Genomic DNA, 21,071 nt, shown 5'->3' with positions numbered 1-21,071 from the left:
CCGCCCCGCCCGGTGCCCTCTCCCCGCAGGAGGCCGATGGCACGCTGGACTGCATCAGCATGGCCCTGACCTGCACCTTCAACCGCTGGGGCACGCTGCTGGCCGTGGGCTGCAACGACGGGCGCATCGTCATCTGGGACTTCCTCACCAGGGGCATCGCCAAGATCATAAGCGCTCACATCCACCCGGTCTGCTCGCTGTGGTGAGAAACGGCTCGTTGTTTCCTCAGAGCAGCCGAGTTCAGTGTTTAGTGGTAGCCTGTGCCCCAGGCGTGAAAGGCTGCCTCAGCTTGGTTAGGGTTTGCCGTGCCTGTGTTTGCTGAGCATGAGGTGAGCTGATGCCCTGACAGCTCCTAACACCCGGGCGCGAAGGCGGCTCACATACCGGCCCGCCGCAGGACACCCTTCGGAGAGTTTGGAAATGGGTTATGCCTGTTCAGTTTTTGATTGTTATGTTATTTTTCATCCTAACACAGAGTCTGTTAATTCGGTGGGATAATTTTAAACTGTATGTGTATGTTTTCTGCATTTGAGGAGTAACTTTTACTTAAACTGTCTCTCTTTACTGTAGCTGGAGTCGAGATGGTCACAAACTGGTGAGTGCTTCGACCGATAACATCGTGTCACAGTGGGATGTGCTCTCTGGAGACTGTGACCAGAGATTTCGATTTCCTTCGCCCATCTTGAAAGTCCAGTACCACCCTCGAGACCAGTAAGTCCTGTGAAGGAAGAGTCAAATGCTCTCCCTTCAGCAGACCTGCTCTCATTCTGATGGAACTAAGGATCATTAAGATGTTTTTACGGCAGTTTGCAAAGTGGTTTTTCCAAACCTAGTGGATGTTTTGGTGTATTGTCTTGTGGACCCTAACAAGAGTTTGTTGTGGCTCTTTTTATTACGAAAATGTCAGGACAGGAAGAGAGTAAACAAGGGAGTGATTCTGGGAAGTGAGTAGAAATGTCTTGTTGTGATTACAAGTTACTGTAGGAACTTGGAGAAGCTTCCAGAGAAAGAGTGGAAATGAAAGTAGATACTGGCTTTATGTCACTTTGTGATTAAACTAATAAAGACAAGATAATAAAAATATAGAGCTACTCTGTATTTCTTGATATTTCTGCTTCCTTTTTTTAGAATTCCTTTTGAGGGAAGAAACCGCTAACTCTTCTTTCTCTGCTTTGCAGGAATAGGGTTTTGGTTTGTCCCATGAAGTCGGCGCCAGTGATGCTGACACTGTCAGACTCCAAACACGTCGTCCTGCCTGTGGATGACGACTCTGATCTCAATGTGGTGGCCTCCTTCGACAGGCGAGGGGAATACATTTACACAGGCAATGCCAAGGGGAAGGTGAGACTTCAGCGGGCGGCACTGGATGCAATAGCTGAGAAAAATTCCTCTCTTTATCAAGGGGCTTCATGTCTCCGGGTTGTGTCTCTGTTTGAATACACCAATAAGGCTTCCTGAACGCCTCTTGCATAACTGATACCGCGTTGACGTTATCTTTGTCTGAGATAGGTCTTTGTGCAGCTCTTGCCTTTGACTGTACTTTCACTGGATCCTTTTCCAGAGTAAATAAACCAATGTTTATGTTGTAGAACTGTCACAGAAACTGTAGTAGAGCTACAGTGGTGGAATCCCAAGCGTGTAGATTGCTGAGGGTTTGTTGTCAGGGTTAGCAGGTGATGTGAAAGGTACCAAAAGGGGATTGAGTCCTAATGAAGACACTGACTTTCTTCTGTCTCTTTAATCTCCAGATCTTGGTCTTAAAAACAGACACTCAGGATCTTGTTGCTTCCTTCAGAGTGACAACTGGGACTAGCAACACCACAGCTATTAAATCGATTGAATTTGCTCGAAAAGGCAGGTGAGTTAATTCATCTATCAAGTGGCATCTTTAAGATCAGTTGAAAACTCCAGGGTAGATTGACAGAACATACAGGGCCTTAAAAACCCCCACAGTTTATGAGACAGAGTACGTTTCATGGAACATACTCCGAGTCTTTTTATTTCCTTACTCTTTAATGCAACGCTTGGTCTGTGCCCTCCTTCCTACAGCTGCTTTTTAATAAACACGGCTGACCGGATAATCAGGGTGTACGACGGGCGTGAAATTCTGACCTGTGGCCGAGATGGGGAGCCTGAGCCAATGCAGAAGTTGCAGGATTTGGTGAACAGGTAAGAGGAGCAGGGTGGCTGCTCAGCCTCCCGTCAGATTGTGGGCTTGGTGTGCCCGGCACTGACAGGGGTCTCGGTGTGAAGGGTGGGTCAGTACCTGACTCAGCGTAATGGACAGACGTTTCCATTTGAAACCTGCCTGTCACAATTTGATTTGAAGTTTAAATACTATTTGTGGATGGGAGTATGTAAGAGCTCAGTCCAAAGAACGAGCCCCCTCCACAGGCCTCCATCCTCCCTGCTCTGCCGTTGTTTAACTGCTTAACTGGGGATGCTGGCTGTGCCCGCAGGACACCGTGGAAGAAGTGCTGTTTCTCCGGGGACGGTGAATACATAGTGGCAGGTTCAGCACGGCAGCATGCCCTGTACATTTGGGAGAAGAGTATTGGAAACCTGGTGAAAATCCTCCACGGCACCAGAGGAGAGCTGCTCTTGGATGTAGCAGTAAGAAAACTGTCTGCTATTATTATGGGTTTTGTTATTTTGAAAGCTAAGCTTTCGTAATTCCATTGACCAATTAAGCTTCTCCTCTTTTCTCTTCCACATAAATCCAGTGGCATCCTGTCCGGCCGATCATAGCGTCTATTTCGAGCGGTGTTGTGTCAATATGGGCTCAGAATCAGGTGGTAAGTGTTCTGCCTCGTTCCCCTGAGAGGATTCCCCAGTGGTCTCCACCCTAGCAGAGTGGCTGCATGTCAGAATTTTTATTAAATCCCTGTTCAACAAGAGTTTTAGGTTGGCTCAACATACATTTGCTGTCTTGGTGAATGTGACAAGGATATTCGTACTTCGTGTGCTGAACTGGTTAAGCTTTGCCTTAGGTCTTAAATATCATCAGAGGGACATTTTACGGAGGGATGTGCAGGGCGGTGAGATGCAGGGCTTCTGTGAGCGAGCCAAGACTGAGCTGGCTGAATGTGAACACACAGCTCTGTTCTGTGACACACGCTGAAATGTTTAAGGAATATTACAACGTTTTATTTTCAGTAGTAATTGACTTGTGCAATTCCTGATTTGCTGTGTGACTGTAGACCTAAATAAGACGCAATTTTTGTGTGATCTTGTGCGGCTTGGGGGTATTTTAATGCAGAAGGAGATTGTAGTTGTGTGAGTCCTCACTACTGCCGCTGTTCCTTTGCCTAAAGTAAGAATCATTTTGTGTTTGTGCTTTAGGAAAACTGGAGTGCCTTTGCACCTGACTTCAAAGAGCTGGATGAAAATGTAGAATACGAAGAGAGAGAGTCAGAGTTTGACATTGAAGATGAAGATAAGAGCGAACCCGAACAGACAGGTACTGCCTGAGCTGTGTTCTAGGCAGCAAATAGTCTGTAGGCTGACACCATGATGATGGATCATGGTGGAATACAGGGGTGTGGGTGACAGAACAGGAGTGGATCAATGAGGATGTGTGAACTGACACAGTTCATGCCAGAACTGCCTCTCCTCTGAGACAGTTTGAGCAGGAAGCAGTGGCAGAGGGGTATCCTGGTGGCGGCAGTGCTGAGCTGGGCTCAGGAGCCGGACGGCCTGGCCACTTGGTGGTGCCAGCAAATCATGTCCTGGGAAAGGCTCTGGGTAACCTGGGAGAGGAAGGAGGAGTGTTCCCAGCCTTCGCAGCTCCTCTTGTATTTACATTAATTGTTGTTCAGCTGTTTCTAATACTCAAGTGCAATGTTGACTTGAGGTGATTTAGCATTAAATAAATTTCATTAGATTTAGAACTAGTTTAATGAAAACAATGAAGCATTTAGAAGATTTAATGTCTTTTACCTGGCTTCATTACTGGTGCTTTAGAACAATTAGAAAATGAAAAATAAAATAAAAACTTGATGGATTTCACAGAAAACACTTCAGGTTTGCATTCTGCTTTAGTTCTCGCTTTGCATGCTTCGACATTTAAGCGCAGTCAGTTTCTGAGTAGCTTGGTCTCTCCATTACTGTCTTTAATTTGTCTTTTTTCCCTGGTTCCCAGGCGCCGATGCTGCAGAAGATGAAGAAGTGGATGTAACAAGTGTGGATCCCATTGCTGCCTTCTGCAGCAGGTGAAGGAATGTTTTCTTTAAGTGCGAGTACAAAATGTGTCACTGATACTCCCAGTACGATACGTTACAATAACTCCTAGTTTTAAATGAAGCCAAATTTTTTTCCTTCCCAGCGATGAAGAGCTGGAGGACTCCAAGGCTCTGCTTTACTTACCCATTGCTCCTGAAGTCGAAGATCCAGAAGAAAACCCCTACGGACCCCCACCAGATGCGGTTCAGAGTTCTTTAAGCGATGAGGGAATGGGTTCTGAGAAGAAGAGGCAGTCCTCCTCTGATGGGCCTCAGGTACCAAAGAAGAAGCCCAAAACCACCAACATTGAACTACAAGGAGTACCTAATGACGGTGAGTAGCACCTGTCGTTGTTTTAGGCCTTTTCTACATCTGAGATGTTTTTTAGCTTTGTCTGAAGACCAGAAGTGCAGGAGGTCACTCCTTAATTTTCTCTTTCCTTTGAAGGCACTTACAACAGTAAGTAATAGCCACCAACTCTGCCAATTTGCTGGTGTTTCACCAGGAACGAGCCAAGGTGTCCAGAAACTGTCATTTTTAATGCTGTATGTGCTGATACAAGCACCTCAAGGGATAATTCCCTTCGGTAACGCGCTGTCTCTCTACAGAAGTCCATCCGCTGCTGGGTGTGAAGGGAGATGGTAAATCCAAGAAGAAGCAAGCAGGCAGGCCTAAAGGATCAAAAGGTAAAGACAAAGATTCTCCATTTAAACCGAAACTCTACAAAGGGGACAGAGGTGCTTTACCTCTGGAAGGAGCAGCGAAGGGTAAAGTGCAGGCGGAGCTGGGACAGCCTTTGACAGGTAAGGAACCCAGCGGGAGCGGCGTTGCCTTGCTTGGTGGCCTTGCTTTGTACAGACCCTGACTTTAGTCATAGCATTTATCTTCCCAAATGGCACTTGCTCGGAAAACGTTCAGCTGCTGTCAAGGACAGGCAAAATTTTACATTTTTTAAGTGGAAACGCTTTCAGTATTTCTCCTAAAACTAATTTCCACGCCTCTGTTACTGCACGTAGAGAGATGTGGGGTTTGTAATCGAGATTGAGCACTGTTTCAAAAGCAAAAACTCTTGATAACTTTAATCTGTCTGATAACTTCAGTCAGCTCTTACATGAACAGTAATAACATTTGGGTGTGGGTCGGTTTTGAGAGGGAAAATGTAAGAGGTGAAGGATTCTGAAGCTGCATCAACATTTTGTGCCATCAATACCAGGCAGAGTGAGGAGGAACAGGAACGTTCCGTGAGCAGAACTAGGAAGTGGAGCATCGATAACGGTCCATTTGATAAACGAACCCTGAGATAAAATTCAGGAGCTGAATTTTCTATTCCCGAACTTCAGCAGCCATAGTTAAATCCAGAAAGTGCCGTTACAGTACAGTGACTGTTAGCCAGGGGAGGTTCTGGTGGACAGTCCTCCTTTTTTGGGTCGTATTTTTTTGGTTGGTTACTGAAGCAGGACAGTTGCAATCACCTTTGCTGGGGGCCAGACTTTGTCCCAGAGAGACTGAGTGTTCCCATCTGTCTCGTGCTATTTAAGCTTCTCTGGGAACAGTCCATTCGAGTGCAGTAAAGAAAGTACACGTTTGGGTTAAGAGGTGTGAGCTCTGTGTGTTAGGATTGTGATGAACTCAGGGTTGATTTATAGCCAGTTTCACAGGCACAGTGTAATCGAGATATCAAATTTTGCATTTCCTTGAACTCAGCAGCTGCTGCTGTGGGTTTTAGACTGTACAGAGTGATTTTATTCCCCCCCCCTCCCTTCCTTCCCTTGCTGCTGCTCCAGTGCTATCCCCCTCCCTCATTGTCTGTCCTGCTCAGCTCCTGTTCTGTTGCTTGTACTAGTGCCGGGAATTGCTATTTGCAGCAAAAGGGAATGGGGTAAAAACATTTAGTCTGTGCTTGCAAAAATGTGGGTGTTTTCTGGGCTTCCGTTTCATCCTTTCACGCTGCACTGTGCAAAGCCCAGAAATTCAACAGAGCGCCAGGAATAGCCTTAGATCTAGTTGTAGCCTGGGAGGTACCGGTTAGGTACCGAGTAGCTTCTAGTGTCAGGTTTACCAGACAGGGTGATTCTCCTTTGATTTCTCATGTCATTAGGGGGCATCCAGTATGTTTTCAAGGATGGTAGTAGGGAATTACCGGGATCGTGTGGACCCTCCATGCCTTTGCTGGCATCTGTTACACATCCCAACTGCTCTGTTGTGCTGTGCTGGATGGACAAGACCGGTCTGATGACCAAATGAGCATAGTTTCCGCAGCACTGTTGATTGATCTCACTGCTAATTAACCTGACTCTAGCAAGATGATATAGATGAGAAAGGATCGTGCACCAGCAACTTAACAATGTGGTTTCCAAAACGGATTTCAGTCAGGGTTTGCTTCAAAACACCAACGCTGGTTACTTTGGCTCTTCCACGTAGAAGCAGCTGTAGAAGCAGTCTGCTTGCAGAGTAGTTTTAACACTTTTTTTTTTTGTTCAGCTTTTTCGCGGTGTGTTTATATAACTGTTACCTGCTTGCTTTACTAATCTACTTGATCTGCATTTGGAGAGAGAACTCCGTGTTTCTTCTTGTGATCACTACTGCATCGGTCTGTCTGAGAGCTGAGAAGAGGATGCTACTGCTGAGGACCATTCCAGAGAGGCTCCTTTCCTGTTTTTTTACACAACCTTGCAAAGCCCTGCTTGGGAGGATCTTTGTGTGGGTCTGCCTCTAATGCCGTTGTTATAACAGAGACTGACTGGCTAGAAGAGGCAGCCGTGGGTTTTCACTGCTGTGGAGCCGCCCCTGCCAGGGCAGTTAGTGCTGGGTTTGGGACACTGTAAGATGGAATTGCCTTTTCTTAGGCACAAATGACTTTAGACCCAAGTTCCTGATGGACTCTACCCATCTCTTGGCGGTGGTGGAGATTTCTAAAATTGGCTTGTTGTCCGTGTTGCCTGTAAGCCCTTTAAGGTGGTTTTCCATGTGGTCTTCAGCTTGATTGGGATATAGGCAAATAACCAGTATTGCTGTGATGGCGTCCTGCCTCTCGTTAGCACCTGAGGCTCCCTCCTACAGTGCTGTTGATTTTAGGGGCTTTAACAGGTCCAAACGGTAGATCTCAGTAGTCAGTGCTGGAACTGAGTCATGTATGAGAAGAACAGATCATCTGCTGAAAGAAACAGTCACTCGGATCTTTCCCAACTCACAGTAGTCTCTTAGCTCACCACGTTCATGTCTGTCTTTGTTTTCTTTGCAACTTGCACTTACAATTCCTGGTTTGGGCAGCCAGTTTTTTCTTAGGGTTGCTGGTGTTCCGCCACGTGCGAATAAGTGCTTTCTGCCTGGCGTCCTGGAGCCAGACTGCGCCTTTTCTGTCTGTCGCATGAAGTTGTTAATTCTGCTGGTTCCTTGTTTTTGCTTTTTGAAGTAACTAATCAGATACTAAAACAAGTCACACAAAAAGCATTTCTGCTCTGGAGGCTGCTGATATGCCATAATACAGTGTCCTTCTGCAAGCTGCCTGGCAGGACTTGGAGCCTGGTGTGAGTGTGCTGGTGTTGCTGGGCTGTGCAGCCTGGCAGTAAATGTCTGGTTCTTAAAGCTGCTGTGTCACAACTGGGGATAAACAAATGGAGAATCTCCAGTTATAGTTCCAGAATAAAATCTTACGTCAATCTGGTTTAACCCAAACTTCGGTAGAACTTGTCTTCAGTTGTGCTTTTGCTCTGTGGTGTGGGGCTTGATGATTCAAAAAATTGTAATTTTTTGGAAAAAAAATTGTAATTTTTTAAAACCTGTACCAGGTAAGTTCGCTTGCAGCTTAGTGGAGTAAAAGCTGAGAGCTCTGTAGCCACTTTGTCTGCACCTGTGCACGTGGTACACACCAATGCAGAAATACTGGAGATCTTAATTTGTCATAGATAGGATCTCGTTGGTTATGTCTCATTCTGAAGAGAATGGCTGCATCTTGAAAATCTTGTTCTCTCCCATTTTTTCCTGGAAATGCTTCTAGTGCTCTCTGGTTTCTGGGAATGTCTCTTTGAGGCTGGTTACTTATTTTTCACCTGTCTTTGATCTCTTCAGCAGGTGGTGCAATCTCAGAATTGCTATGAAGATGCTCTTCTTTATCTTCCTGTATTCTTTCCTATACTGGCACCGTAATGTGGAAAGTAGCTGAAATGCTCAGTCAGAGTGGACTGACTAATACAGCAGACTGATTGTTCACGGATTCAGGGAGTGACTTTTGTAAAAAATGAATACGGGAGAGGCAACGGCCTTCGTTCCTCCTTACCTGCCTCTTCGTGGAGTGGTGTGAGATCTGACTCTCAGGCTGGGCGGTTTACAGAGAGCCTGCCTGGACCGTTGTCATCTGGCACTGTTTCTCCAGTGAGCTGGTACCCAACGCTCTGCCGCTCCTGACCTTATCAGCCGTTGTCTTTTAAATACTTTTACTGTTGATTTGTTCCTGGATTGAAGACTACCCAAAGTGTGTATTTTTATTCCTGATGCCGTATGACTGTGTATCCTGCAAAATTCCCTTTCTTTGCTGTTGATTTTCATTTCACTGAGCTGTGAGCCCTTCTGTGGCACTTCTCTATTGGCTCAGTGTGCCCTCTGCTCTGCTGACACGCTTAGTGAAACGCTGCTGCTGATTGTGTGCCGGGTTTGAGTTCATCTCAAGTGGACAGAGATCTGACGTGAAGAATCAAGACACCCTCTGAAGTCTGCAAGGAGTGGATCTTCATGTTGTGAATATTTTAGACATGAGGGCTGGTTTTGCTTTTGGGAGAAGGAACAAGTCAAAGTAGCTCTACATAAAAGACTCGGTTTATGCGCTTCCTTCTATTCTGTGGTGTGAAAAGCCGCGTTGGCAGTTTCTTTCTGTCCCTGCAAGTGTTTTTGTTCTTGTTGCTGTGAAGAGCCCTACCAGAAACATCTGGTTTCCTCCTTGGCTGGTAGGTCCTGGCAGTTAGAGAAAAACCAGAACCAATTCCCCTGCTTGTGAATCCAGAATGGAAGAAAGATGGATGTTAACAGCTCACTCCTAGCCATGCTTTACCTTTTATTCCTTAAAGACTGTTGTAATATCTTCCTTGTGGGAATGGGAAGAGACGCTGTCTCCATCCAGTACCCACAGCCTGTCATCTCTGCCAGACCAGCCGCCTGTTAAAGTTTTCAATGCTAATGCCCCTTGTTTTATAGACCTCTGTAGTTCCTGTGCCGTTACTTTCAGGATTTCACCAGATGTAATTATTGAGATTATTACTATGTATTTAAATTTTCAAAGTACCCTGCAGACATGAAAAACCAAGGAGCGGAGTCATAAAAAGGTGGATTAATTGGCAGATGGAAGTATGCAGTGGTTTCACGAGAAGTCAGTGAGCATGGGGAGGGAGGAGGCATTTCAGATCAGGAGGTTTTTTACAGCTGGTATTTTCATTTCCAGCTTTGGTACAGTGGCCTGTTTCACGTAATGAAGTTCATTCCCATGCGTGCAGCACGAGTTTCCTTTGTTCTTCCTGCCCGTGGGGTAGCTCGTGTCTTTCCTGGAAGCCCCTTATGTCAAATCCACGTGTCTGGTCTGACTGACCCCACCAGCTTTGAGAGGCGCAGGCAAGGGTTCTCTGGGTTGGTTTGAAGGGTATGATTTGCCACAGACTCCAGCCTTCATTTCTCTTCAGACCTCACTGTACAGTGTATATGTCCTTGGTTTATTTTCTGCTGGCTTTTATTTTATTTTTTGGTATCTGTAGTTTTGTACAATATTTGTCAGATACTGGCTTGACAGTAGTATATAGCAGTGATGTTAGGTTTTGTGTCTGTAAATAAAGAGCTATGTTTTATTTCCTAGAGTCAATGGGTAAGTCGTGGCTTTTCCATACAACCCGGATGGTTTATTTCATGACAGCGATTAGGGATCCTGCAGGACCCTGTGCAAGCACCAACATACTGCGCCTTCACCACAGATGCTGTGGTGGTGGCTGGGGATTTTTGGTGTGGCATCTGGCTCGTCTCTTCTCAAGAGAGAGGAGTACATCTGCTGTCAGATAAAAACTCTGTAAGTCTGGGTGCAGCCTGGGCTCCCCGAGAGGGCCCTGCGGAAGGGGGGCGGGACACGAGGCGTGCTGGAGTACAGTGCACCTCCAGGGAAAATGTGCGTGGAAAATACACATCTAGAGCTTTACAACTTCTTCATTTTAATTAATTAAGGAGCATTAGGAAGATAAATTAATACGGATATTCATTAGCAGTGTTGTTGAAGAACATGGCAATCTAAATCCTTCCTGCAATCAGTTGCTGGTGAGAAGCAGATAGTGATTATTGAACTGCCTTGACCATAGTTCGGTTACTCCATCAAAAATAAGTAACTTTTCTTTTCATAAAGAACTTTTTTAGTAGCGCGTTACTCTTTTGGGACACTTGAGCACTGAGTGAATTGCACTGGGATGTCTCCCCTCCAAGGGTTTTGCCTCAGTGGCAGATAGGAGTGGCTTCTGTTTCACTGATTCACCAGTTGAACTGATCTCCTCAGTGTCCCTGCCTGTGTATGGCGCAAAGCACGGGGCTCCTGCAGCTCCTCTGAGCTGCTGGTGAATCCCTTCTGAGTCTGGTGGTGGAGGTTGAGAGCCTAATACGATGCCTTTATGCTGGGTTCTCATCCCAGAGGACTCGCTTTGGCTTCAGACTTAGGGGAGTTCTTTGTTCTCCCTTGGGAGGTTTGGGGCCGGACTGTGACATCAGCACCACTGTCATGGGGACAGGGCTCACGGAGACCTGGGTATCATCTGTGAAGAAATCCTGCTCAGTGCCTTTGATTTCGGAGCTGTCAGACTGTCTGGAGGTTGAAATGGTGGGTTTGTGTTCTTGGTAACTTTGAGCAGCGCTTTTGGGACACGTGTATGTAAGACAGAACGAGGCAGGTGCTGCGTAAGGAATTGCAAATTGCCCTGTGTTCAAGAGCAGTGGTTTAAGGGTTCCAGAAATGATTTCTTATATTGCTCTATAGTCTGATGGGAAAATTAAACCAGAACAGTGCTACTTTACAGTGGAAATTAATCTAAAATACATGAAGTCTTACAGAGAAGGGAGGACTTAATCTTTTTTAAATTGTCAAACCATCCCACGTGCTGGCACGTAGTGGATTAAACCGTTCTGTTGCCTTGTTACAAGAACTGGAATTCCAGAGTCACGTTCTGACCAACATAGTAACATCTTGCATCTTCCTCACAGTGATGCCCTCCAAGCCTGTCTCGTTGGAGAATTTTTCCGAATGGAAGCATTAGGTCTTGAAGGTGATGCTGGTCGGATTTCAGAAATACGAAGTTTGAAGATTTACAAAGAACTATTTTGTGGGTTTTTTGACTTCTGAATTTTTGTGGCTTCAAAAGGGGCACGTCTGATGGATATGAAGACCTTGGGGAGCAGCCACATCCTTGGGATATTATTGCTCTCCGCTTTCCATCTGCCGTTGGTGGTTTCCTTTGACAAAGTGACCATCCCGGCAGAGCTGAAGTCGGTCACAGTGAGGGTGTTGGTTGACATCACACCCTGCAGCGTCACATGTGGGCTGGGCATCCAACTGGAGGAGACGTGTGAGATCACTCCCGCTGGAGAGAGGAGGAATTGTAGCACACGCAGGGCCGACTGCCTGACCAGCTGGTTTTGTGGCTTAGTCCACTTCACCGTCCCCGTGGGCAAACCCTTCCAGTTGAGCTGCCTGGCCTCAGACGCAGCCAGATTCAGCAGCGGAGCCTATAGCTACAGGTGGAGGCTTGCCCAAGGCCTTGTCACCACAAACGATGTGCTCTTCAAACCTTTCAAAAACCCCAGTTACGTCGTCAGATTTTCCCCTGCCAGGGAGTCCGACGCAGGGACTTACCGGTGTGACCTGCAGACGTTGAAGACATCAAAAATTGTTCAGAGGATCTACTTTGGGGTCAGAGTGATCCAGAATGACTTGGTGGATTTGAACTTTCAAAAATCCTTGACGAGAGAACAGAAGTTAGCAGCGGATGAGCAGGAAGGAATGACGTCAAACAGCACCCATGAAGCAGTGCAAGAACAGCAGCGCTCTTGGCGAGGGGAGTTCTTTTACGTGTGCTTGGTAGCAGCTGGGAGCGGAGTGGTAGGAGGTGTCTTTTTGAACGTGGCTTTCCACTGCCTGAAGAAGATTTTTAGAAAGAGAACTGCATTGTAATGAACCGTGAGTGAATGCGAGTCCTCGTCTCTGTCTCTTTATTAGTAGTGATGCAATATTTAATGGCGATGCTTCTAATTGTTTTCCTGGCTGTGACACGGTTTATCACCAAACATATTCTTAAGCTTCCAAGTCTGCTGGGTTAGTACAGGACTGTAAAACCAGAGCATGAGTCTTAATGGAGCAGAGCAGACAGTAGCTCCCGCAGGGGCAGTTTGCCTCCACGTTGTGTGAGAGGATGGTCTGGAATGGTCCAGACAGGAGCTGCAGAAAACTGCTCCCTGCTCACTGGTAACTACCTTGGGCTCCTCTAACGGGCCTTTGTTCTACCTCTAGGTGTTTGGGGATGGTTGTTTTGCTAATAACTTGCCATCCTCATCCCTGCCTTGCCGAGCACTCTGTGGTGACATGGGCTGATGCAGGCGGCTGTTTGGCAGGGGGTGTTTCTCTAGCAAGAGCTCAAAGCAGGAAGGATGCTTTTGAGGTGGGCTCGCACACTGGGTTTCCAGGCTGGCTGGTGACCTTTCCATCAGGCCCAAGTGGTCCAGACTCAATAGGTGTGGGGCAGTGTGGGACAAGGGTGGACCACCACTGCTTGCTTCCTCTAAAGAGATTTATCTCCTTCTGCTAGAGCCTGGAAAGCTGTAAAGTATCTTCAGGCATAGCTGGGGGCTGGCCCTGTTCCCTTTATAGCGCAAAACAGTGAAGCAGGGAGCATTGGGTAGCAAAGCAAATCTTCAGTTTGAGCGCTGCTGCTTAGGAACATAACAGGGTAGTTTTAATCATGACTCAGAACTGAGCTCACTCCTAAAATCTTTCAAGGGGGAGAAAGGGAAGAGCTCAGTGGGCTTGTGGATCTTTCCTTTTTCCTGGCAATTAATAAGTATAAAACATGCAGCAGCTCCGTAGGGAGTACTGTTTTCCCCTTAGTAGCAGAATCCACAGAGGGACCTATTAAGTGCCTTATCTTTCTACTTTCTCTCTCTTATTTTACTGTAAACACTGTATTTACTAAGTCGGTTTCCTTTTTTTCCCTGTGAACTGAACCAAAGTACAGGAATGCAGAGCACCCCCAGTTCTGGCGAAAATAATGATAAGACTCTGATGTAAAGATTGAAGCATACTGTCATTTTTTTCTTTAATATAGAGAAGAGTTGGAGATTGGGGCAAATACCTTCTTTGCAGAGAATCCTGTACAAAAAATCAGACTGAAATGTAGTGAGCCAAATATTCCTGTACAGTGAAGCAGGTAATTGGTGTATCAGGGCATTGATCTGTGGACCTTGGGCTGTATCGGAGGGTAGAAGCAAGTCTGTCTCCAGGCTTGAATTCCCAGTTTGTAGTTTCACTGAGTTCCCTGTTTCTTTGTGGAGACTTTGATGGGCACAATCACCAGGAGGAGTTTTGAGTCCTTAAGTCCTCTCCGTGAGGGTGTGCTGGCACAGAGACCTGCGCTGGCACCTTCCTGGCCACAGGCTGCCCCTGCGCCTGCCCCAGGCCCTGAGGTCTCGCCTGGCTGAGTGCTGGTGTCAGATCACCGTCCCACTCGGGGTGGAGAGATCCCTGCTTCGCTTCTTTGCCTTTACTGCTTTGTCTTTGTGCCTAAAAACAAACACCCACAAGCTGTCAGGTGTCTTCGGGGCTGTCCTCCCTGGCGGAGCTGAGTCATCTCGGAGCATCCTCCAAACATGTGCAACGGCAGGGTTTCTCTCTTCCCTTAAGCTCCCCCTGCTACTGCCGTAAACAGCCTGAGACGTGGCCTTACCAGGCCTCCAGAGACACTGGAGAGAGCTGCAGCAATGCAGTAACAGCTGCTGAAACTCAACTCACCTGAAACAGAAACAGAATGAGAGCACAGCACGTGGAATCTGGTTTAGCAGACTCGGTGATGTCAGGCTGCGGTGACTGAAAAAGGTTTCTGGAAGGTATGGAGGCAAAATAGGGTGGGATACTTTATCGTTCAAATGTTCTTCCCCTGTGGCACGGGGTGCAGGAAGGGTAATTGGATTCATTCTCGCTGTTGCAATCCTGTGGCTGCGAGTAATTGGAAAAAGTCCTGTGGAGAAACCAGACAGAAGCACAGGTCCCTCCCCAGCCCAGCGAAAGGGCCAGCTCGCAGCGGGGCAGGTTTTTGTTACTGTCTGAATGGCCAAACCAAATAACCCGTGCTGGGCAGGAGCCAGATCAGCCTGGTTTCAAGTTGGTAGACACAGACCAGAAATCCAGGCTGACCTTGTGCTTCACCTGCTGTGCTACTGCTGCTTTCCAGGAGATGTTTCTTCCCCTCGACCAGTATGTTGTACATACCCTCTAGGCAGATTTAAACCTGACCTGCTGCGGTTCTCTTCCTTGCAGCGTTGCTCACTCCTTGCTCCACAGTCTGTCTGGGTTGTGGCATCAGACGTTTGTGGAGGCCTTGGGCAGGCTTGTGTCTGGGCACTCCCGGTGTAATCGGTTCCGCTGTGCTCTGGACTAGTTTGAGGACCTCCTGTCGGCTGGCTCTGGAGGTACCTTCTTCACTGACCGGGTTACAAGGGGAGTGGATTGCAAAACAGTCCATTCATGCTTCCTGATCTCATGTTTTGTTAACACAAAACTCCTTCACCTTGCCAAAGAGCATCTCTGCCCCAAAGCCAGTGGCTCTGCTACAGAATGACCTGCTCAGAGGCTCAGCAGTGTCTTCCCAGACTGGGGAAGAGATCTACCTAGGTAGTGCTCTTAACCGCTTCCTCATTCTGCTGCAGAGATGGGAGATGAAGTCCAATCTTTCTGTCTTAATTGTGCTTATGAGTGTGAAAAAGAAGCTACAGGAAACTCCATGTTTGCATTGGTTTGCTGGTCATCTGCCCTGGTGATATCTGCATTAGGTTGTTTGCCACCTTCTATCTTAAAACCTATTTCTGATTAACTTGACTAACCCCCCAGTGAGCCTCTTCTAAGCTGGGTGAAGCCGCTTGACTCCACACCCCAGTGAGTGAACTCTGCAGACAACGCGCCCTGTCCTGCTAACCTATTCTCACCCCCAGGACATTCTCCTCTTCCCACAGCCAGTAAGAAGCAGCAGCAGGCAGCGGCACCAGGAGAGGGGAGGCTGCTCTCTTGTCTGTTTTGCTTTGGGATGAGACCTCCTCTGGTTGCGTTTGGGGCAGGTGGTGGGATCCCCTCTGAGGGGAAGAACTCTCTGCATATCAGGGAACAGACATGCTGGTTTGGGAGCTGATGGTTAAGATCAACAAAGAGAAGCTGTCCCATCTGGAAGAGCCTCTCTGCTCTTTGTAATGGAAATGTGGGGCTTGCACCCCCTGGACAGCTGCGGTTTAGAAATGCAGAAAGATTACATGAAAGGTCCGGGACAATCCATTTCTCACTGCTTAGCTCAGGGTTAAGATCAACAAAGAGAAGCTGTCCCATCTGGAAGAGCCTCTCTGCTCTTTGTAATGGAAATGTGGGGCTTGCACCCCCTGGACAGCTGCGGTTTAGAAATGCAGCAAGATTACATGAAAGGTCCGGGACAATCCATTTCTCACTGCTTAGCTCAGGAGGTCAGAGTGGGAGCCAAAAGGGTCCTTCATCTTTTTGTTGTGTCCTCCATTTTTTTTTTTTTTTTTCCAAGGGGAGCCAGATGCCTGGTGCAGGAAAGATTAATTTTTTTTTAATGCTCATTTTGAGCTGAAGGGCTGTGATGGGCGCTGTGGCTCCAGCTACCGCCAAGGATGGGACTGGGGCCTCTTCCTGGCAGAGCTGCCCTTTGAAATGGCACTTTCCTTGTACGCTGGTTGGGTTTTTGCAGCAATCTGTAGTCCATTGGCTGATGTTTACGTTAGTAAACAGGGTCTGCTGGAGGGTGGAGGGGAAGGAAGGGAAAGCTGGCAGCTGAGAGAAAGAAAGGTCCCAAACAGGGCATAGGGGAGGTCAGAGGTGCGGGAAGGTCAGTGAAAGCAGCTGAGGGACCCTTCAAAACAGCCTGCTCTCCCCAAGCCTGCATTTCTTTCCATCTCTTCCTGCAAGATGCGGATTTTCTTGGTCACTGTCCCTGTTCTTCCAACAGAACTGGCTGAATTGCAGAAAACAAGCGTCTTTTTCTGCTCTGAGTTGGTAATGTGGTGCCTGAACTTCTTTTCCCTGCCCATGGCCAGTTTGTCCGCCTCACCGGGAGGGGAGGATGGCCAGGCCTGTCTGCAAACCCTGTGTGCTACCAGTTCCCGGCTGAAACAAACTCCTGGTGCCTGCTGACGGTCCTGAGTATGAGGAAGCAATTAGTAATGTACTACTGAAGCCAGACAGGTTGTGAGAGGGAGGAAGTCAATTTGCTAATGGCATTAGCACTTGGAAAGGACGAGGGAATGACAGACTGGTGAGGCACCGGCAGCTGTTTAAATTGTTGTTAGCTACCGAGGCTTATCTAAATGGAATAACTAGATTGCCTTAACTGCAGGAACTTGAGTGGCAGCAAAGAGGAAAACAAACCCCATATGCTGCTCCTGCACCGAGGTGGGGCTGTCTGTGCCCTCCATCCTCTGCACATTGATCTGTGTGAATTCTTTGACTTGTTCCTGCAGTTGCCTGCAGCAGTTCAGCGATCTGCCGGGGTATGTAGAACAGTGCAGCTCTGGGGCTGTTGGGTTCTTGTTCTCCCCTTTCTCACTTGCTGCTGCTGCTTCCATGCTGCTTTTCCTCTTTCTTGGGCTCGTTTCTTCGGTGTCTCATTTACTGCAGATGTTCCCTAAGCCTCACGCAGGACAAAGGAAATAACTAGAAATGCCATAATTGTCTTTAATGACCTTTGTTTTGTCTTGTAAAACATCTTTCCTAAGCTGGTGTTTCAGAGCATTTTCCAGATCAGCAGTGGCTGTGGAAGCAGCAGCTGGGCCGGTGCTTGCCCCATCAGTAGTGCTTAGGCTTTGGAGGCCAATTGCTGGACTAACGTTTGCAAAAAAACCCATAGAGATTTTCAAGAGGTAAAGAGTGAAATAGTTTGCTTACGCTAAAAAGAAACACATGTGAACATTCACAAAACTACTGACTGCACAATGCACCTCCCGTCCCAGGGAGAGCATTGGATCTCCTCCACACTGTGCTAGGAGCTGCTTTGCCAATGAACGTTTTTCAAGTCCATGGAATAATCCTTCTGAAAACCAGGGAAATTCAGAGTTCTCTCCCCTCTCCCCTTCTGTTGGCTTTCTCCCAGCACGGATACGTTGAGTGATGATACATTTGTCACCTTGATTTATATCATGTGCAGCAGCATTTAATGATGGCTCTTGCGAAAGAAGGAATGCCCTTGCGGGAGATGGACTGGGGAGGGATTCAGCTCAGCCTTGGCCGCTCCCTGCTGGTTTCTTTAATGATGCCGCCCTCACCTTTACAAAGCCCCTTTGCAGCATAAATCCCTGAGCTAATTAGGGCCCTGGTGATGAGCAGCCTTGCCTGCAGCGTGGGGCAGAGGGGCAGGGGCCTGCCTGGGGGCTGAGCACAGCTGAGCCCAGCCTCTCCGGGTCCCTTGTCGGGTCTGCTTTGCCATCGGTGCCCAGCGGCCAGGGACTGGGCAGTGGTATACAGCAACCAGCCACACTGGGCACCCCAAGCTGTGGGTGGCTGTAGCTTCTGGGAAAAGCAGAAGCAGCTACTTCCCTCCCTCCATCCTTCCCTCTGTCCTTAGGAGCTCAGAGGGGGTCTTGGGAGCCCATCTTGCTGCTGCCAGTGCACTCCGTGGTCAAGCACGGTGTCTCTTTTAGGGGCTGTGTGAAAGCGACTGCATCCAGAGTGGGCCGAGGGACAGGGTTTGGGTGACGTTGCCCGTGACCTGGAGCTGCTGAGCCCAGTTTCTTGTCTGCCCCTTCTCCAGCATGGCTGTGCCTGGCCTCAGAGGAGACCCTCAGGCCTGTTCCAGTTACAGCTGCTCTAGCTGATCCCCTGACATCCTTCCCAAAGGTAGAAGGAAGCTGATAGATTGATCTTTATTTAAGGTCAGAAGGAGTGACCGTGATGAATTAATCTGACAAGGTGATTTCATGCAGCACTTCCTGCAATGAAGGAAATTATTTTCTATGATGTAAGTGCACCTTTGCAAACCCGCGAGCTTGTGGCTGATCTAGAGGATGTCTTTCCTGGAAGTCATCCAGTCTTGGCTTAAAGGCTATGATTGATGATGAAGCGTTTTGGCAAGCTGTTCCAACCATCAGTTTCCCTTCCTGCTAATAAGGGGCGTGGAAGTTTTGACTTTGAGTTCTGTAGCACTGCTTCCTAGCCCTTGGAATACCAATCAGAGGGAGCTCTTCCCATCAAGACCTCTAACCGGACCCTCAACACCCCCAATCCCATGCCCCAAGGACAGTCTCTTCTCTTTTGGTTGGTTACCACTGGCATGGGATAGAATTTGAGTTTGCTATATCTTTATTGACTTGTGCTGAGAGGTCCAGCTCCATGTGGACAGAGTCTCACTGGGTTCCTTGTTTCTATTTGTACGTGCAGTGGGCAGGCAGGAAAAACAGTTCTGGGCTGGGAGGACTCTTGAGCAAGCAAAGTACTGATGGAATTTAACGCTGGACAAAGAGGTCTGGACTCTAGTTGTTGTCTAAAGTCTCTGAAGATCTTTATTTATGAACCGCGTGCTTCTGTAGCCAATAAATAACAGTAATTATAGTAAGTACAGTGCTGGCCATTTGGTTTCCTTAAAAAAATAACGTACAACAAAGTTACTGAGAAGAAAACTGCCCTGTTTATGTGTGTAGTGGAGCAGGATTAAAATATTCCCAGCAGAGGGTGGCTGTGGCTTGGGGGTAGCTTTGCAGGTTTAGAGCAGATGGGATTTAGACCCCCCTGGCATTAGCTGAATGTGATGCCTGTGTTATCCAACGGATTCCTTGGGCAGAGAGAAGAGTGTCTCCCATTCGGGGCACACCACTTCGCCTGCCCTGCGGCAGAAGGGAGCTGCTCCTGACGCCAGCTCTTACATCTGAGTGCTGAATGTGGCCCAGACAGCCTGAACGCAGAAGCACGATCTTCAGCCTGCCAGTTCCATAGTAACAGGGAGAAGGTTATTTTCTCTTAAATATGAATAAGAACTGCAAAGCTCCTCTCATTTGGGAGTCTCAAAACATTTCTACCTTGTTGCATACACCTTACAGCCCCTAGGTCAGGTCAGCTTTTGCTACAGACCCTGTGAAATGTGATGGCTTTCCTTAGCAAGCCCGTACAGCGCTGAGAACAAACCCCATGGCACCTAACTCATCCCTGGAAGTTAATCTCTAAAGCAAATGCTCAAAGCGATTACTTGGAGGGGATTGTTAATGAGACAGGAAATTGATTTGCAGCTTAATGCCACAGCGTAAAGCCAGTGAACTCTGGGAAGGTGTTGAAATCTTTTCTGCCCATCCTTTCTGCCTGTCTGTAACCCTCTGGGTCTGAACTTGGCCCTTCTCACCTACCAGTGTGGCGCGTGGAAAATCTTTTCTGTCCCTCTCCCTCCCCGTGTGCCCTGTCCTTCACCAGAGGTGTTTCCCTGTAGTCTTTTATAACATGCCACTACCTTTTCTGCTCTGCAGCTCTGGAGTATCAACAAATTCCCCCAAATTTCAAAAAAACCTGTGGGGGACAGAGTGCCTGTTTACCATGTGTGTTTTTCAGAGTTTCTTTATGCTCATGCTCAGGAAACGTCAATGTTAGCTGAGCTGTGGCTGCCCGTGCTGGGCAAGGACTGGGCAGCAGAGAAAGCAGGTGTTGGTAAGGCAGTGGTGGTTGTCTCTAGGTCACACCTCCTCGCTGCTATGTGTAATCCTGAAAACGTCGCCAAAACTCAGCAGTGTTTTGGGTTAAAATACACACTGGAGGAACCGTACGTACTGATGGTTTACCTTCTCAAAAAAGAGGCGTAGCTTGAATTCAGATTGAAGACTTTTAACTTTTAAGGGGATATGCTTGTTGTTTGAAGGCTTTAGAAAATACTGTCCCATCAGCTTTAGAAATGAGAATATGATCAGCCGCTTGCAGGGCAGAGCAGAGCAAACCTGACCAGTGGAAATCCAGCTCCTGTAGTTTTTGAATTCTGATATAAATGTGCCTGTGGTCTAGTTTAACAAAGAAATGTCTGGAAAATGTATTAACTTCCCAGGGAAGTGTTGCAGGACTGCTGTTTAAAACCTAGTGCCGCAGCAGTATCTAGATTGTGTATTCACCGTGCTGTGGAGCTCTTGCTGTCCAACACTGGGCAGCTCAATACAACAGACAGAGCCACCAGCCACATTTGGGAGCATCTATAGAGACCAGGTTTCTCAAAGAAGCACCACACAGTATGGTCAGACCCAGACTGATGCTGAACCTCAGCCCTTGAACTTCGCAGGAGAACTTGCTTGGCTTTGCTTGCTTGTGAGAGTTTGTCCTACATGAGGTACATCGGAGCATGTTCTTCGGCTCTGGAATTGTCTGGTGTGCAGCCCCTGAGGGGAAGTAGCTGTGTCCATGGGCATGCAGGTGTAGCAGCCCCTTGGGAGAGCAGCGTTTTGGCTGCCCTGGATGGCACTGGTCATGCATGATGGAGCCTCACACAGAGCCTGAAAGCAGTGTGAACCTCACAGGCTGTGCACTGGAGCAGCTCCATCGCCCTCAGCAGTTCCTTGAGGAGTCAGCAGACCCCCCAGCTACTCGCCAAGACCAGCATCTGCATCTCCAT

General features: G+C 47.7%; 2 protein-coding genes across 3 annotated transcripts; both read left to right on the top strand.

The window, feature by feature from the left end:
- The first annotated feature begins 27 nt into the window (after positions 1–27).
- Positions 28–9,183, top strand: RBBP5 (retinoblastoma binding protein 5). 2 transcript variants are annotated; one of them, XM_010141580.1, is made up of 12 exons: positions 28–202; positions 571–711; positions 1,179–1,341; positions 1,749–1,858; positions 2,050–2,169; positions 2,460–2,613; positions 2,724–2,795; positions 3,343–3,460; positions 4,142–4,211; positions 4,325–4,554; positions 4,830–5,024; positions 8,290–9,183. In XM_010141580.1, the coding sequence occupies exons 1-12, from the start codon at positions 60–62 to the stop codon at positions 8,316–8,318; spliced, it is 1,545 nt and encodes a 514-aa protein (XP_010139882.1). In that variant the 5' UTR covers positions 28–59; the 3' UTR covers positions 8,319–9,183. The 2 variants fall into 2 exon arrangements, with proteins under 2 accessions (XP_010139882.1, XP_010139883.1); XM_010141581.1 differs by having other exon boundaries at positions 8,293–8,318.
- A 2,428-nt stretch (positions 9,184–11,611) lies between these two features.
- Positions 11,612–12,403, top strand: TMEM81 (transmembrane protein 81). Its single transcript, XM_010141582.1, has one exon. The coding sequence runs from the start codon at positions 11,612–11,614 to the stop codon at positions 12,401–12,403; it is 792 nt and encodes a 263-aa protein (XP_010139884.1).
- Positions 12,404–21,071: the final 8,668 nt, after the last annotated feature.

The sequence above is a fragment of the Buceros rhinoceros genome, unplaced genomic scaffold (assembly GCF_000710305.1).
Source record: "Buceros rhinoceros silvestris isolate BGI_N320 unplaced genomic scaffold, ASM71030v1 scaffold20998, whole genome shotgun sequence".
NCBI lineage: Eukaryota > Metazoa > Chordata > Aves > Bucerotiformes > Bucerotidae > Buceros > Buceros rhinoceros.
This window is presented reverse-complemented; position numbering and strand designations above follow the sequence as displayed.

What these genes read in the sequence shown, in the direction of transcription:
- TMEM81 (XM_010141582.1), top strand. Translation starts at nt 11,612, where the DNA reads ATGAAGACCTTGGGGAGCAGCCACATCCTTGGGATATTATTGCTCTCC.
- RBBP5 (XM_010141580.1), top strand. Translation starts at nt 60, where the DNA reads ATGGCCCTGACCTGCACCTTCAACCGCTGGGGCACGCTGCTGGCCGTG. An exon ending in TTGCAGGATTTGGTGAACAG is followed by an intron (nt 2,170 to 2,459) that starts GTAAGAGGAGCA and finishes CTGTGCCCGCAG; the next exon opens with GACACCGTGGAAGAAGTGCT. An exon ending in ACAAGGAGTACCTAATGACG is followed by an intron (nt 4,555 to 4,829) that starts GTGAGTAGCACC and finishes GTCTCTCTACAG; the next exon opens with AAGTCCATCCGCTGCTGGGT.